Consider the following 18,829-nt stretch of genomic DNA (forward strand, 5'->3'; position numbering starts at 1 on the left):
ATGAACATAACAACTGACAAACTATAAAACGTGTCTTTATGAATGAACAACTCTTTAAAGCTCTGTATGCACACATGGGACTTATCTTCATTTTCTTGTCTCAAAACACAGCTGAAGGGGGCTGAAGGGGCAAAGGCACAAATTAACCCTCCAAGTCACCCCCCCCCCTTAATTTTGACCCGAGAGCTGTAATTTCTGCCCTGTCCAAAGGAAGTTCTCACAGAACAGAGTTTTCTGCATGGCAACATGAAAGCATTATGAAACTTTGTGAACTATCATGCAGGAAGGCTGTAAACCCAGTGCCTCTTTGGCGCCCCACACTTCTGTGTCAGCCGACGTTTCACGGTCCTTCGAGAAGCCCCTGAGTTCTCTGGAACTTGTCGTCCAGGGGCACCTCGAGATGAGCTTTACACCCTGGGAGTGTGGATTCCGGCCGCCACACATCTGTCACACACAGGCGTCCGCGATGAGCCAGATGGCCAGCGAGCAAACATACTCTTTGATGCTCCTCCTGTGTTACTTCATTCGCTCAGATAAGGACTCACATTTGATCAAACCATTTTTAATTTTGTCAAGGAAGAGCCCTCCAGGTCAGTTTAAAATTGAGATTGTATGGCTGGGCCCCTTTGTAGACCTTTATTGTCATCAGTCTTTTACTTTATGCAATTAAAACACTGAGTTTTCTACATCTCCACTTAGAAAGGACTAGTCTTTGTAGCTGAATTACTAAATACTGATAGACATTGCTGGTCAACCCAATTCGACACACAGGCGAGCCTAGGGTACCATCTTTTGAGGGGTGCATCTCTGAGAGGGTGACACATGGACTTTGACCGGTATTGCTGATACACTTAGGGAAATTCTTACACAAGCTCATAAATGAGATAAAGCCACATTTCTACTTTAAATACCCTTAAAAATGTTTGTATAATTCTTCAGCATAATCCTTGCCCACCATTAAGCATTTTCCCGTGAACAATTGATTATGAGTCTACCAGTGACTCATAATTAATAAAAATATACTTCACCAAGAAGCAGCATTTGAGTATTTATCATACGTGCTTTATTATTAGACCGTGTTGGCAGATCTGCAACCTGAGCCCAAGTGATTTTACCACTATGATCTGAAACTTCACTCTTCATGCCAAACACCATCCGCCCTGTCATTGTCTTTCTTTCAGAAGCACCACGGAATTATAGCGAGGTGAACAACACAACAAAGTTTCAGAGAAAAAAACAGGAACATTCCAGTGTTGTCCATTTGTCTGGTGCGCAAGCTCCAGTGTGCAATCGAAATAAACGATGCAGCTGCCAATGAACATTTATCAGAGCTGCAACTAACGGCACTGCGTGAACTCGACACGTGGTTTATCATGTTAAAAATATCTGATCTGACAGTGGTGTAAAATGTAACGTGATATTCACTTGCATAGGTCCCTACTTACATTTTATTTGGTTGCTATTATTTTAAGTGAGGATGCCACCAGTCAATTCACAGTAGTCATTGTTATAAAATGGGTCATTTTGGGAATTCCAATGGAAATCACGCCCAGATGCACCCAACACAGCCCAAAGGGGACTGCCCCCCCTCCCCCCCCCCCGGAGCAGGATCAAAGTGACAAGATGGTGTTGATGGGAAGGTCCTGTAATCTTCTAGCCAGTCTCTGAATGCTGGCTGGCTTTTAATCTTTGTCCCTTAGTCTTGCACCAAAGAAGAAACACAACCCCCCACCCTCCCCACCCCCCCCGGACATGCACGTCCCACACTGACAAAATGTCTTGGAGAATGCATCCCATATGACCCAAAATCATGCCGAAAGTTAGAACATTTGCAGTTTACGTCCTTGGAAACAAAGGATATTGTTTCAGAGAACTCACATCTTAGCTATGCTTTTATGTAAGAAATACTCCACACACTGGATTTTAAGAGTATTGAAATAAAAGCTATAGTTCTACATTTTTTTTGGAACCAAAAATTACAATTAAAGAATGACAGAGGAGCAATAAATCACAGTGCTAAGCCTCCTCCAGTCATACGATGGGCTGGTGAAGAGTCGACTCTTTAAGCATTGTACACTTTGAGGGCTTTTTCTGCTACGAAGCACAAGATCTTTGCGCTTGTAGACAAATTAGTGTGATTGTCAGTTATATCCTTTTCTGATTAAAAATGTAGACATTTCAGATTAAAAGTTTACTGCGTGTAGCAATACTTTGATGCTACATTATATGGCCAAAAGTAGCTATTTGAACACCAAGGGTATTACTACGAAGTTGGTCTCCCCCTTGCTGCTATAACAACTTTGACTCTTCTAGTTAGTCTTTCTATTAGATGTTGGAACATTGTTGGTGGGTTCTGCTGCCATTCAGGTTGAGCAATGATGTTGGGTGATCAGGTCCCTTTCTGGTAGCTTGTGCGGCCAAACCTTTGAGACTAAATTTGTCCCACAAGTTTCCACTTCACAATGACTTTACTTGCAGTTGACATGGGGAGCTCGGCCAGAAAAGATATTTGGCAAATTGACTTGTTGGAAAGATGGCTTCCTGTGATGGTACCAAATTAGACATCACTAACCTCCTCTGTACCACCCGTTCTGCTTGTCAGTGTTTGTTTCTGCAGAGCACTTTGTGCTTCACTGGGTTCTTAATTATACGCGTGTGTTAGCAATGGGTGTGTCTTAATTAGCCAATTCCTTTAATGAATAAGGATGCCCAAATACCTTTGGCCAAATTTTTTGACTAATCATCTCTCCAAAATGCTAATTTTCAACATCAGATCTGTCCTGTATTCACTCTCTTATAACCTAATGTACGTTGTTTTGTAATCACTTAAATATGCACGTGAAACCCTGATGACATATTTTTAAAAGGAAGTTTTTTACTGATGTAAAACAACAGCATGTTTGAATATATATTTAACCAATATGAGGTAGTAAAAATGGGCTTTAATATGTTCTGCATTTTTTAGAATTTTTAAATTAATTTGAATAAATAATATATATTTAATTTCCAGTGCTTTGTGTGTGTGTATGTGTGACATGTGCGTGCACGTGTGTGTGTTTTGACTGCTCTTAATATTAGTATTCTCCCTCCTGTTTAAAGATTACATTTTTCACATTCTTAAGAATATGTAGAATAAATTTGACATTTCATTCTAAGTAGAAGGGTAAGAATGTTTCCTACACCTACATCATTCGGTATGTTCGCTTTTTGGTCAAACTGAAGCATTATGGGTACTTTTAATTTAAGTTACGTATTTCTTAAGTCACAAATTTCTTCTTGTCAGAGTACTGCAGTAGCCGTACACACTTCAGATCTTCAGATCATTAGAAGTGATTAGCTGTGATGAAACTAAACATGTCAGTACGATGTCTAGTGGTGAAAGTGACATGCATGATACAGCATAACACAATGCACTCTGGAGGGAGGTCTATATCTCTGTACCCGATCTAATGACGTGTATAGGATGAGGATGCAGACGTCTCCGTGTGGTCCTGAGCTTATCACACGTATGAGAAGCTGCATGAATTCTAGATAATATATTGTATCCATGTCATTTTGTTTGTGGTTAATATTTGTATTCATTGTCATCCTTAGAAGAGAATAATCTTTTTGGGTCTGTTCCTTGTTGACTGGATATACACATTTTTTAATCAGGTAGGACATTCATGGCACGTCTCGGCCTGGTTAAAGTGTGATCTACAATTCTTTTACAAGTCACAAAGGCCTTCTTAAAAGAACATAGGGCCGAATGTGTTAAAATGTACCTACTTACAGCATATATAATTACAGTATATGGCGTACAGTCATTTAGAACATTCTTTCCCTGTTAGTCTGAGTCGAAACATGCAATATTACAATCTACCGCTCCTCAGATAGGGTGCATTTAGTTAGTTATTTTGTAGACGCATTTACCCAAAGCTACATTAGAAGGCAGGATCAGACAGTCCCAGGAGCAGCTGAGGGTTAAAGGCCGTGATCCAGGGCCAAAGTCCAAGACGATGTGTCAGTATTCGTCAGCAGTGAGCAGTGCAAACTCAAACCTGTTTAACGTGTTTTTGTCCTGACGGTAAATAACCATTTGCACCATTACATTACATTACGTGCATTTAGCAGATTCTTTTATCCAAAGAGATGGGAAATTTAGAGAGCAGGGTCAACCGGTGCCTGGAGCAGCAGGCGCTTAAGGGCCTCGCTCAGGGGCCAAATGGTGACATCACTCTGAAATGTCCACTGGATTTAAATCAGCAACATTCTGATCTCAGGCGCAGAGTTCTAATCCACAGAGCCACACACCATGCTGGGCTGGGCAGGGATTAGAAATCATCGCGGGACATTGGGGTCCCGCTCAGCCCCACCATCAGTGACCAGAATGGCAGATGGCCAGTCTAGACCTGAGCTCTGCCATAAAGCGGAACACATTATTTTCTAAAAACATCACAGTCACGGTTAAATCCAGGAGATGATGAGACGAGATGAGGTATATCAGTGCTGAATAACCCTGATCAGTTATCCATTTAATTTCAATTGAGGTACAACTCCGCAAGGCCAACTTTAGTCAGAGTCCATTATAGCCACTATCGCCATCTAGTGGCTAATACTATTATTTATGCATCATGGTGAAATCATTTGACTAGAACAGGGCTCTCCAACTCTGTACCTCGATTCCAAATCCAGGCCGTGTTTTCAGTTCTCCCAGGTAGTTGTTTAATGATGACTGATTCTGATTGGTCAGAGGCTTCACACCTGACTGACAGGTAAAGGAAGGCTGGAAAACCAGCAGTGCTCGGACCTCGAGGACCGTGAGTTGATTAACCCTGGACTAGAATAAAATCTCATCTTCCAAATGTTTATCCAGTAGAGGGACACCTGGACCCAATCCCAGACAGCTCAAGGAACAAGGCTAGGGCACACTTTGGATGGGATCCCTATCCATCACAGGGCACATACACGCAACATTACACATTACATAAATCATTCAGATTGACGTGTGATGACATCAACTGGAGGGATCCATCGAATGTCATGAGAATAAAACAAACACACGTCTAAGCATTACGGGAACATGGCTGTCGGGGTCACAGCCTCCTTCTCATCAGTCAGTTTGGCAAGCAGCATGGCACTCCTCTGCAAGCCATGCTGTTTGTGAGCCATGTCAAAATCCAGTACCCTTTACCCTTTTTACCCATAATTCCCAGACAGCAGAGTTAAACATCTGTGCCTTGCCTGGGAAACTACAAGCCAGTACTCTGCCTGCCCTTATTTAGAAGAGCTACAGATGCAAGAGTCTTATTTTTCCAACATGATAAATGGTCCTTGGTGACATGCTTTCTTCTGCCCCAAGCCCAGCCTGGAATATTCCAGCTTTCTTTTCATGATTAGCAAGTTACCCTTTTTAGCAATTAGCATGTTAGCATTTAGCGATTAGCCAGTTAGTGTTTTTGGAATGGTTGCGACATATCCAGGATTTTCTGGGACCCCCCCCCTGGATTTTGGTTGTCTGTCCTGGAAAAAATAAATATTTTTTTATTTATCAAACAGACCTAAACAAACCTTTGGAACGGTATCACTCTGTGTAATATTTTTGGTCAATGATTGGGATTTTAAAGAACTGAGGTGGCAACCCTAGTTTTTAGCATTTAGCAGTTAGCGAACTGCTCAACAATCGCCTATGAAATCCTCATTTACCAAGATGCTCAGGAATAAATAAAATTCAGATAATTCAATTTCCATCCCTTTACCATAATCAAATATCTGGTAGAGAGTTGTGTTAAGTCATATCAAGTCAAGTAAAACTTCATAATCATCTCAATGATTTGTATGAATTGTACACATCTAAATGAAATAAAGTTCCTCCTGAACCCAGATTGCAACATTTAAGCCTGGAGCCTATCCCTGGAATCACTGGGCACAAGGCGGGGGTCTCACAGTCAGAGAGAGCTGAACTCTTCAGGAGATCCTTCATACCAACTGCTCTTTGCCTTTTTATCATCCCAATCAGCTGTCTGTAACCTATTTATACATTCGTACAGCATTCTTGCAGCGTTACTTTATGTCTTTTTGCACAGACTCTGTTGCACGCCTGCATATAAAGATATAAATATGCCTCATTTATAAATATTGTATGCCCATAAAGTTCATAATGCCCACTGTTTAGTATTGGTGTACAATGTAACATTTAACTGTCATATACACAATAACATTGTAACAAAATATTGTAATTGCATGTATGTACTGTATATATCTATTCTGAACTGTTAATATTTCTTTTTTATTTTATATTATTTATATCTATATTATTTTATACATTTGTATACCTCGTCCCTCACTGTAACTGTTTTTTATCCTTTTTATCTGTCAACCTGCTGCTGGACCAAACAAATTCCACCCCCAAGTGGATTAATAAAGTCAAGTCTTCAAATGTAAGTCTAAGTCTAAGGAGGCAACCTGGATTTGACACCAGTTCATCACAGGGCAGACAATTATACACAATGTCACATGCAAGGGCCATTCAGAGGCACCAAATCACTTGGACATGTGGTTATGAGCCTCATAAGAATGCTGGTATAGCATTTGAACCTCATTAGGATTCTGGTATAGCATCTGAACCTCATAAGGATGCTGGTATAGCATCTGAACCTCATAAGGATGCTTGTATAGCTTCTGGACCTCATAAGGTCGCTGGTATAGCACCTGAACCTCATAAGGATGCTGGTATAGCATCTGGACCTCATAAGGATTCTGGTATAGCACCTGAACCTCATAAGGATGCTGGTATAGCACCTGGACCTCGTAAGGATGCTGGTGTAGCATCTGAACCTTATAAGGATGCTGGTATAGCACCTGAACCTCATAAGGATGCTGGTATAGCATCAGAACCTTGTAAGGATGCTGGTATAGCACCTGAACCTCATAAGGATGCTGGTATAGCATCTGAACCTCATAAGGACGCTGATATAGCACCTGAACCTCATAAGGATGCTGGTATAGTATCTGGACCTCATAAGGATTCTGGTATAGCACCTGACCTCATAAGGATGCTGGTATAGCACCTGGACCTCATAAGGATGCTGGTATAGCATCTGAACCTCATAAGGATGCTGGTATAGCACCTGGACCTCATAAGGATTCTGGTATAGCAGCTGAACCTCATAAGGATGCTGGTATAGCACCTGAACCTTGTAAGGACGCTGGTATAGCACCTGAACCTTGTAAGGATGCTGGTATAGCACCTGAACCTCATAAGGATTCTGGTATAGCACCTGAACCTTATAAGGATGCTGGTATAGCATCTGAACCTCATAAGGATGCTGGTATAGCACCTGGACCTCATAAGGATTCTGGTATAGCACCTGAACCTCATAAGGATGCTGGTATAGCACCTGAACCTTGTAAGGACGCTGGTATAGCACCTGAACCTCATAAGGATGCTGGTATAGCACCTGAACCTCATAAGGATGCTGGTATAGAGCCTGAACCTTGTAAGGATGCTGGTATAGCATCTGGACCTCATAAGGACGCTGGTATAGCTAAACAATACTCACTCAAACAGAGGGAGAACATGCAACCTCCACATACATGGCCAGGAGTGAAAATCCCACCCACAACCCACAGAATTGAATGCTATTTATCTCAGAGCAGAGTCCTGTGAAGAAATCAGACAGAAATATTCTTCAGAATGCAAATCCTGGCAGGCTTGTGCATCCACAGCAGCAGAAGGCAGCGTCTGCGTGACGTCAGCGACACTGCAGATGGTTGGTTTCACTCTGTGATTTACAGCCCCCTGCACCCAGATCTGCTCTCTGGGGCTCCCTCCATGACGCCCTAGTGCAGCACACACGTAAACCTCAGCGTGGGAATCCTCTGCGATCCGAGAGCCCTCTGAGACATGACAAAAGCCAAGGAAATGCCTGCTGCAATGGTTTTCTGCAATGACAAGTGCTGATCAGTGACCCCCCCCCCCCCAAAATTGATGTATTAAATGCAGCATAAAGAAATGCCAGCAATCCCTCAGTGGGAGGTATCTGGGTAACTGCATTTAACATAGATTGTCTGTCACCAAAAAAACATCATGATGCAGCCTCAAGAGGGTGGTCTTTGTTATGCTAAATGTTAATGATTTATTTTTAAAAACCAACGTGAAGGGACCAGGCCACTGTACTACGAAACGGGGCTACTGGCTTATCGGGGTAACTTGTCGGATTTAAGGTAGTCTGAGCAAAATGTAAGTGATATTGAGTCCATTTAAACTCTGGTACCTTAAATCCGACAAGTTACCCTGATAAACCAGTAACCCCGTTTCGTAGTACAGGCCACAGGTTTTACTATTTACAAACTGGGCAGCATGAATGACAGGCATGTGTGCCTCTGGATTTCTTGCTTAGCCAGATAATTTGTCAGATTAAAGGTAGTCTGGGCTAAATCTAAATGAAAAGTGAAGTCAATTTAAATTGGGGTACCTTAAATCCGGTGAGTTTCCGGCTAAGTAAACAATCCGGCTTAGGGATATAGGCCACCGTGCTAGAACTGCCAAATTGCTTTAGCTTATTATTCCCTGAAACCCTTAATCACTAAATTAGAACAATTATTAGAGTGCAGGAAATAAACGACTGCTGGGTTCAGCACCTTCTCACAGATGCAGAGAGGGGTGTGTGCAGACTGGGTGAGCAGGCCGGCATGCCCACACCACGGAATGCTGTCTCATTCACCAGCCCACGGCACCTCGACCAATCACAGGAGCAAGCAGGTGTCCAGAGAGCGGTTTGACCATACAGGGCGCTACACCTTCAAGCTGAAGCACAGTTTAGTTCTCTTTCCCAACCGGAAGGACAGCTGCCCCCCCCGAAGGACTCGAAACCCGGGCAGCAGACAACTGATGGGCATAAGGGTTAAAAATGCCAAGCTCCTTTTAACCTCCCACCCCCCCCAACACGCTTGGTTGACTACCATGTGTGGCTGTTTTGGCTGGGCAGGACAGCCTGTGGGTCTCGAAGCTCGAAACTGGCCTCCTTCACTGAGAATCTTTCATGCTTCCCAAGGTAAGAATCTCTCAGAAAATGACCTTGCCGTTAGGGGATTCCGGAACACCTTACTTGCTCATGCCGGCACCGGGATTTAAACACGCGATCAGCATAGACGGACATCACCATCCGTCATGACCCTGAATATTTAATGCAATGGCAGATCGGTTAATTAAATCGTCATAGTAAAGTTCAAGACCTGAATTGTTGACTGGGAAGGGAAAGTGAAAAGGAAGGTTTTGAAGATCCAGTGCTTCGGTCATGTAGGCTATGACAGTCACACGGGGGGGAATCATGGAACAGCAGCTTACAATGGGGATGATGTCAAAATAAAAGCCCTTACTGACATAATTATGGGTTAGGGGAGAATTTATAAGCTGCCAAAGGTGACAGCGGACACGAGGCGGAGGACCATCACAGGGCTACTAGGCACAGAAAGGGTAGTAAGTCAGGAAGCCTTCTAATCTAACGTTTTTGTGTTGTGTGCGAGCTCCACAAAGAGCTGTGGCTCCAACCAGACCTTCGGCCCTGGAAGGTGTGAGGCCACCTAAATGAACATGGGATTCTATGGGATTCAATGTGTAGATTAAGAGTCACGTACCATACAGGGAATGTACTGGAGATACAGCCATAAGAGCGGCTGTAAGCAGGCAAACAGGATGGAAACATGCAGGGGGATTTACGTTTTTATTCATTACAATGTACATTTGTTTAGCCTCGAGCAAAGGAGACTAAGGGGGGACATGATCCAGGTCTATAAGATTCTAACAGGTCTGGATGCTGTTCAGCCAAATGGCTATTTCAATATTAGTTTAAATACTAGAACTTATGGCCAGAAGTGGAAATTAGCGGGAGAACATTTTAAAATGAATTTGAGGTAGCACTTATTTACACAGCGTGTAGTTGGAGTATGGAATAGTCTTCCTGCTAGTGTAGCGGAAGCTAAAACCCTGGATCCTTTAAATCAGAGCTAGATAAGATTTTAACAACTCTGAGCTATTAGTTAAGTTTTCCCCAAACGAGCTTGATGGGCTGAATGGCCTCCTCTCGTTTGTAAATTTCTTATGTTCTTATACAACATGACCCTCAGCAGAAGAAATGGTCTGAAGATGCATGGATGGATGGATGAATGACACAGTGTAGATGTCCAGGCCCGCGGGATGGGACAGGCCCTCCCCCCCTGACAGAAGCCCCATTATTCCCCGTCGATCTCCAGCTGGGGGCTCAGGGCTCTCTCAGGAAGACAGGAATGGCAGCAGAGGGTTAAAGGAACCGTGCAGTAGGCGGAGGAGGGCCGCGCGAGGTGGTGGGGGGGGAGCAGGGGGCAGGGCCGGCTCTTCCTGCCAGGCACTGTGAGTGGAGAGCGGCGGACGGTGAGCGGGGCAGCCTCTGACTCTCAGCTGCAGCAGGAAGTGAGCTTGTTTTCATTTTTGCTGTGAGCCCTCCCTCCCTCCCTGCTCTGCTTCCTCACTCGCTCGCTCACTCGCTCGCCCAGCCCCCCTCCCTCCCTCCCTCTAGCTCTCCGCCTCCCGCTCCCTTCCTCTCTCTCGCTCTCGGGCTGCGATGGAGAGGAGTCCGGTTCTCTCGGGCTGGCGCCTCTGACAGGAGCTCGGCCAGCGCACACCGGCAGGATCCCGGGGGGGGCCGGGGGTGGGGGCGCCCCCCGAAGCTAAGGAGGCTGATGGAGGCGTCGGCGAGGGCTGGGGAGCCAGCGACCAACGAGTCGCTGCCCCCACCCACCCTGAGCCCGGCCGTGCCCCCCTACGTGAAGCTGGGCCTCACCGTGGCCTACACCGTCTTTTACTCGCTGCTGTTTGCCTTCATCTACGTGCAGCTCTGGCTGGTGCTGCGATACCGGCACAAGCGCTTCAGCTACCAGACGGTGTTTCTCTTCCTCTGCCTGCTGTGGGCTGCCCTGCGCGCTGTGCTCTTCTCCTTCTACTTCAGGAGCTTCGTGACAGCCAACGCTCTGGGACCCTTCGCATTCTGGCTGCTCTACTGCTGCCCCGTTTGCCTGCAGTTCTTCACCCTCAGCCTGATGAACCTCTATTTTGCTCAGGTGGGTCTGGACAGACAGACAGACAGACAGACACACACACACACACACACACGGTGCACGGGGTGGGAGGGGGTACTAGGCACTCTGACTGTCCTCATTATGGCTTCGGGCACCTGCCAAACGTGCAGCCCTTTGCAGAACATTCCGGGCGTGCTAGATGTGAACTGTGAGCACCATTAAATGTATTTTCGCTCTGGGGAATGAAAAACATCCCCGGTACACTTGTGAAATGGTACGGGCCGCGGCATTATGGGGAATGCAGGCTAGGGAGCGTCTCCCAATGTGGCGGGAACATCCCCTAAAGAGTCAGGAGCATCACCCAACATGGCGGGAACGGCCCCTAGGGAGCGTCCCCCAACATGGCGGGAACGGCCCCTAGGGAGCGTCCCCCAACATGGCGGGAACGGCCCCTAGGGAGCGTCCCCCAACATGGCGGGAACGGCCCCTAAAGCATAGGGAGCGTCCCCCAATGTGGTGGGATACGCTGCATGGGTCCTGAACGCCACTCACCACATTCACAGAGTGGCCTTCAGGGGCCGATGGACTGCTGACATCAGCATACTGAGCACCACACCAGGATGACTGATCCACGGGAAAATGAGCTTAGCTCAGGCTGGGGAGGGAGAGGTTCAGACCTACTGAGCAATCGGAATATGCAGGTGACAGCCTTTGTCTTACTGAGAGATAATTAACTGCCATGACTCAGCAGTTTTTCATACTAAGGACTTGTTAATATAAATAAAGAAAATGGAACCGGTTCCTTAAACGTAGATTCCACATTATTGTATGTCAGTATGTGGTGGTTTAGTTCAACTGGAACAAGGCCTAATTACAGCACAGGTTTTTTAAACATCAAGGTTTATTTTACATTGGTGGGTGAAGGTTTTTTAAAAAACTGTAACTCCGAGATATATTAGACACAAACATATAGAACAAGTGTTTCATTTTTATGGCACCAAAATAAATTAGTTTCACTCTCAGAGGTGGCAGATGGCTTAATGTTCAAACACCTGTCAGTCACATGACTGACCTGAAATAGACCCAGGAAACCCCTTTGAGATTTAACACCCTGCACTGCCCTGACCGAGCTCTTCAGAACCTTACAGAAAGTACCATGACAGCGTCGGTGGAAGTTACAGCCCATTCATCAAATCAAGCCACCAAAAACTTTTGAGAAAAGACAGGACTCAGTTATCTCAGCAAAAAATGCCTGGAAACCCAGGTAAGGGAAGGCATGAGGACGGAAGGTTTGAAAAAACAGAGAAATTATGGTTTTTAACTACTCCCACATTTTTTTTCAGCACATACCAGCTTTCATTTATTGCCTTGTTAGGTATAAAGCACTTTTGTAAACAAAACTATGACCTTGTCATTAATACAGGGCCATCAGTGAATTGGAAACAAGGGATAAATCATAATGCACCTTTCAGACTCACATTTGTGTCACAGAATGTAAAGCTGGGGTTTGGGTTAATTTAAGTATATGTGTTTTAAATTCTCTTCTTGTCATATCTGATTTATCTTCTGACTGCAGTTGTTTCCCATGACACCCCCAGCCAGTCATGCGACGCCACGGTCACAACCATTTAAGCTTGTACATTCATCTTCAAACTGCTTATTCCTGTGAGGGTCATGGGGTTATCTAAACCCCTTTTTAAAAAAAGTAACATATAACATATGCCAGCAGTAGGGGTGGTGTAAAGGGGGGGGGGGGGGGGGGAAGTTAGGATGATTCCAAGGGCCTCTGAGTGACAGAGGCCCCAAAATATTTGGAACATAATTGGATTGGTCTGGGTTAGGGGCCCAATATGATATACTGTCATGGGGCCCAAAATCTACCCCTGCAAGTAGCAATTGTGGCACATGTATTTGATTAAAAAATGTATCTTTTGATAAGTATTTTTAGCTAGAATAAATGTATGTATGTTGAAGGTTGGATTTCTCATTTTTTTCAGTGAGAGATTAAGGCATTTGACCGTAAAATATATTTTTCTTTTTTTACTCATTTTTACCAAGGGTGCCAATAATTCTTGAGGGCACTTGTAGCTACAGTAAATACCTTGAGTTACAGGGAGAACGTCTCCCATGATTCCTGTTGCAGCTTTCAAATGACTGTAAACAATTCTAGCACCTTTGGTAGGCGTGCTTGTAGTAAAATAGCCTTTCCTCTCTCAAACAGGTTGTTTTTAAAGCAAAGTCTAAGTATTCACCAGAACTCCTCAAGTACAGGTAAACCGTCATCATTCTCACAAACCTCAGGTCTAAAGATGCTTATTTGCAGATCCCCATCAGATATGTAACAGTTCTGAGGTCAAACATATGCATGGTGTCAGGTGACATTTTGCCATTACGAGAACCTTTCAAACATTTATCTGAGCATGAAATATTAATGCTATGAAGGAGAGGCAAAGGGTTCTGCAGCAATCCAGGGGCCCAGAGAAGCCAGCAAGGCAGTCTAGACTTGTACTAAAAGCGTGACCTGAAATCTGCCACAAACCCGCTGTCTGTTCCTCCCAGGTTCCCCCTGTACTTGTTTTTCTTCGGCATCAGTCTGGTGTTCCTGGTGGTGAACCTTACGTGCGCCCTGCTGGTGAAGATGACCAGCACGGAGGTGAAGACCATCGTGTTGGTGCGGGTGGCCATCAACGACAGCCTCTTCGTGCTTTGTGCCATCTCTCTCTCCCTGTGCCTCTACAAAATTGCCAAGATGTCCTTGGCTAACATCTACTTGGAGTCTAAGGTGACCATTTAACTTATTGAGGAGTAGTATTGCAGTGGGAAGTACCAGTCCTTATAGACGGTAGACCAATGTAACTCCTGTGATAAAGTACAACAGTAAAACAACCAAAACATTAAGGGCAGTAAATCTTGTAGCCCACGAAAACTGGAATGTCCCACATTTTCACTTCTATAATTGGCCGGAGCGGGTGGTTTTCTTATAAAGTTCATTTACTTTCACTTTCACCTTGGGTATTTACGTGATTAGCTGCCTTTAAATTAGGCAACTGCCAGCTACGGCTAGGGCTTGTGGACTGAGGTTAAATCGTACCTGTAGGGGACGTCAGTGTGCCAGGTGACAGTCATCGGGGTCACGGTCATTCTGCTGTACGCATCACGAGCCTGCTACAACCTGGTGGTCCTGGCTCTCACCAACATCAAAACCATCAACTCCTTTGATTATGATTGGTACAACGTGTCCGACCAGGTAAATGAATCAATTATTTCCAATATATTGACTGTATTTGTTAACATGTTTAATTCTATCCATTCTCATTAACTGATTATCCAGTTCAGGCCGTAGGGATTTGGAGCCTTAGGGCTACTGTACATACACTTTGTGATGAGACTCCAGGCCAGTGTTTCTCAACCGAGTCCTCAGACACCCCCAGACAGTCCACATTTTCGCTTGGAGTAAAACCGTGGACTGTCTGGGGTCCCCCAGGACCGGGAAGGGAAGCACTGCGCTAAACCGCCACAAGGCACACAGACACACAACTTCACCTAGTGGCACAGACACGGGAAACGCGAGGTAGCCACTCACCTGAGCAGCATCAGAAATGTATCAGCTTTGACTATCTACTCAGTTAAGGTACATGAGACGCGACTGTAAACCAAAGGCAAACACAGGCAAGCGGATCCCACACAGAGCAAGAGGATGCATATTCATTCACTGACATGGTTAACCATGCGTATATACAGCCTTTAATGTTAAATATACCCAAACATCCAACAGCAGTAGGCGTCAGCGCTGAAACCTACAGCTATCCCGCATGAGCTGCATTTCTCTGGCTCTCGGCATATGGTCTGTCCCCCTACAGGCCGACCTGCAGTCCAGCCTGGGAGATGCGGGCTACATCGTATTTGGGGTCGTCCTCTTCGTGTGGGAGCTCCTGCCCACCTCCCTGGTCGTCTTCTTCTTCCGAGTGCGCAGGCCGGCACAGGACAGGGTGAGCTTGGCCGTCCCACCCCCAGTGTCGTCGTCGTCGATGCACTGCGTCCTTTTTCTTTATTTCGCTGTTGTTTCTGAGGTACAGTGCCAGTCAAAAGTTTGGCCACGGCAAGGAGAGTGAGTGCCGCATCACATGACCTGGCCACCTGACCTAAGCACAGTAGAAACTGATTTGGAGGAGTTTGACCAAAGAGTGAAGGAAAAGCGGCCAATGAGTGTTCAGCATATACAGTATGTGGGACCTCCTTCGGGACAGCATGAAAAGCATCCCAGGAGGTCACCTCATGAAACAGGCATAGAGGAGACAGTAGGGGCAGCCAGTCCCTGGAGCAATTGGGGTTAAGGGCCTTGCTCACGGGCCCAATGGTGGCATCAGTCTGCTGACAACAGGATTTGAACCGACAACCTTCTGAGTCCCATCCCACAGAGCTGCCCCCATTATAATTATCCTTAAATATAGATAATAGTACAAATATACCTTCCTGTGGGTAGGTGTGTTTTGACTGGTACTGAATATCCAAGAACAAGACAAACGATGCTTAGTTCATAACACATTTTGTATGTGAGAACATACAATCCATTTCCCATAAGCACTTATCTACTGGACGGTTGTAATGCAGTATATATAGAAAAATCCATCCATCTTCCAAAACCACTCAGTCAATGAGCCTGGAGCCGGTCCCAGGCAGCACAAGGCACAAGGTCACACACTCGACTGCACACCACGGACAATTTAGACAGCGTGTTTGCGGACTGCGAGGGGAAGCGCAGAGAAACAGTGAGAACAAGACGTTATGTATACACTGGGAATAGTGGACAGAGAGCTCAGTGCGACTGAGAGCAGCTGAGCCTGCCAGCTCGCTGAAGATCATTTTCAGCGTCATGGTCCAGGAAAAAAGCAGTGAGAAACCACGGCACCCATCTGCTCACGCGGCCCCCCCCTCCCCCCTGCCGTGGCCGGGGCCAAAGGATTGGCTGACTCCGTGCCAGGAGCTGCTCTCTGGTCCGGGGGAGGTCAGCAAGGGTGGCCGCTGTGCACGCCAGCTGTTCCATCTTTTTATTTTTCTCAGATGGAGACTTAGGGGATTATGGGAAGAACTGGACAGCATAACCTGACACGCTATAAACCATAGGTCAGACATTCATGACCACATCACACACATTAAGAGAAAATGATTTCCCAGTAAAAGATGATGAAACGTTCCTGCAGATGGGTAACAGGGAGCTGGGGACCCGCTGCAGCGTTACCTTGAGGCTGTGATAAGCGGTGACTATCTTTCCAGACTGGCTCTGGCCTCCCTGGACACGTCTTCTCCAGGGGTTACTTCTTCGACAACCCCCGGCGCTACGACAGTGATGACGACTTGGCGTGGAGCATCATCCCCCAGGGAGTTCAGGCCGGGTAAGCAGCCAGCGCCCCACGCAGTACCACCGGCGAAGCGCTAAGTGGTGGTGGGTTACCAAGGAAACAGGCTCAGACCAAACTCTGTGAGGCTTCTGGGAAATTGGTCGATTGGACTGAGGGATGGAAGGGATGACTCACAACGGGCCGAGCAGATTTGTTTCCAGACAACGCTGCATTCATGCACTCAAACAAAAGGCGTTGTCAGTAGCTAAATAAGACGTGCTAGCAGACGACTGTGTCCGTTTCGTTACTGTATCCATTTGTTAGCACGGTGCTACTTCCTCTGGGCTCATGACCCACTTCCTGTTGCAGCTTGGCCACCGACTGCTACGACTGGGGCAGCCAGAGCAGCGGCTTTGTTGCCTATATCGGAGCAGAGGACCCCCACCTGAGCACGGCTTCAGGGGAGCTGCATCCTTACTGATGCCTCCCCATGTCCTCTGGATATCTCCACCAGCACTCCCAGATCATAAGCTCGGCATACAGGCACTGTAGACCCAAAACCGCAGCCTTATGTATTCATACTTTCGTGTTGTTTCTTGCAACGGTATGCTGTTGGTGTACTCGAGTCTGACAATGCGCTGGATCGAATCTGCTGCAAGTTAGCTGTAGGCTGTTGGTGGGGATGGTGAGAACATTCCCAGAGATGTCATCTCTGAGCATGTGGGGGTGCTCTCACCATCCTGCGGAAACTCTCATGGCTGGACAGGTTACACTCAAAGCTCGCTTGGGATTCCTGTAATTAGAGAGACAGGAAAAAGGCTCCAGTCCCATGAAAGATGTACTGGCACAGTGACTCAGAGAGCACAAGCAACGTCAAAAACGCCGTTACAGTTATTGGTAAATCAGAAGGTAGTCAACTGTCTTAAGGGAGACACCACACCCACCCTGAGTAGACCAGCTGCCAGATTAAAGCATCTGCATCATCTTCTTAAGTCGCTTCAATAAATACCCTAGCTGTATAAATGGGTTAAGTATAAGCTACGTTAGTTATCCTGATTAATACGTCTGTTAATCATTTAATCGTGCGACACGTTTTAAGCTGCGCTCTGACGTAAAGGCATTTGATTCAGTCGAGATGGCTCACAGTGGCGTCCTGACACCCCACATCTGGTTACTTTTCAAGTATCAAAATGAGCTGCGCTAAAATGACGATGGTAAAAAAAACTTTGGAAAACTTTTATAAAATTAAGCCACGGGTTAGTTTTGTACAAAAATTACCCTTCGATAAATGTTGCAGGGTTGAACATATTTTGTTTTTCAGAGAAAGATTCTTAAATAACTTTGATAATACAGATGTTTCCACACACACACATGCAGATGTTATGTTGTGGGAAAACATGCAGTTGGAAGTAGCATTGATACAGCATGCTAGCTCTTAAGCTGGTCGGTTTCCATGGAGAAGTCAGTCTGGGAAAAGGGGTGGATTTGGACGGAGGGGTTTTGCAACTTGTTGTAATACGCTGTAATAGAGGCTCCAGACATTCCTCAGAGTGCAACCAAGGGGGGGGGGGGGGGGGGTGGTTGTGCAACTGTTACCCTCCTACTGCCCTGCACCCCAACGGGGGGGATATGTACAGTCAAGATACTGCGTGCACTCATGGAAACAAGCTCGTCATGACTTTAAGGACTTGTCATTCTCAGTTGTTTTGCACAATAAGTTCTTACTTAATTTCATCACTTGAAGCATTCCTCTAACATACATTTCAATGTCATTTTTTTCCTTTGAATGTTTATCGTTGTGGTAATTATAATTAAATTTCCTTTTCAGCCAGGCACAATTGTAATTAAAGTATGGGGATGAAAGGGTTACTAACAATTTATGATGCTGTTCCGTTGACTATGGTGATTGAGTTATGAAAAGGTCCATTGTGTTTTTTCTAAGGAGGTAAAAAAAAAATAAAAAATCAGGAAGTGTCACATTTTCACTTCAGCTTTTTGTATCTCGCATCTTGGTGCATTATTGACGAGAATCATCAATAAAACCCACTTTGCAGGAAACCAGTGTGAGGCGCCGACTTAATTTTACACACATGGTCAGCTGAATGGAAAATGGAGGAGGAGGGGATTCTTCGCATAAAATAAAGCGTAGAACGGTAGAGCAGCTCTGGATGGACCTCAGTGAGCAGGAGAACCTGCACAGCTGCTCAATGACATGACAAATGCATAGACATCCTGATCCAGTGCTTGTTGTTTATAGGAAAGTCATAAGTGGGATTTCAAAAGGATCAAAAGAAGTGCTAATTAAATTTAAACGAAAATAAAATGCTAGTGAATGTGGGGGGGAAAAAACTCTAATATGCAGACTCAAAGATCGCTTCTGACAATACCAACCATAAAGATACAAAAACCGGTAATTTGTGTGTTTTGTATATAAATGCTCATTATAAAATGAAGAC

General features: G+C 45.4%; 1 protein-coding gene across 1 annotated transcript; it reads left to right on the top strand.

Annotated features, from left to right (window-relative positions):
• The first annotated feature begins 10,547 nt into the window (after positions 1-10,547).
• gpr137ba (G protein-coupled receptor 137Ba) lies at positions 10,548-18,431 on the top strand. The gene is made up of 7 exons (XM_023836274.2): positions 10,548-11,076; positions 13,256-13,305; positions 13,594-13,816; positions 14,132-14,281; positions 14,895-15,023; positions 16,309-16,427; positions 16,743-18,431. The coding sequence occupies exons 1-7, from the start codon at positions 10,699-10,701 to the stop codon at positions 16,852-16,854; spliced, it is 1,161 nt and encodes a 386-aa protein (XP_023692042.1). The 5' UTR covers positions 10,548-10,698; the 3' UTR covers positions 16,855-18,431.
• Positions 18,432-18,829: the final 398 nt, after the last annotated feature.

This window comes from Paramormyrops kingsleyae, chromosome 20 (genome assembly GCF_048594095.1).
Source record: "Paramormyrops kingsleyae isolate MSU_618 chromosome 20, PKINGS_0.4, whole genome shotgun sequence".
Taxonomy (NCBI): domain Eukaryota; kingdom Metazoa; phylum Chordata; class Actinopteri; order Osteoglossiformes; family Mormyridae; genus Paramormyrops; species Paramormyrops kingsleyae.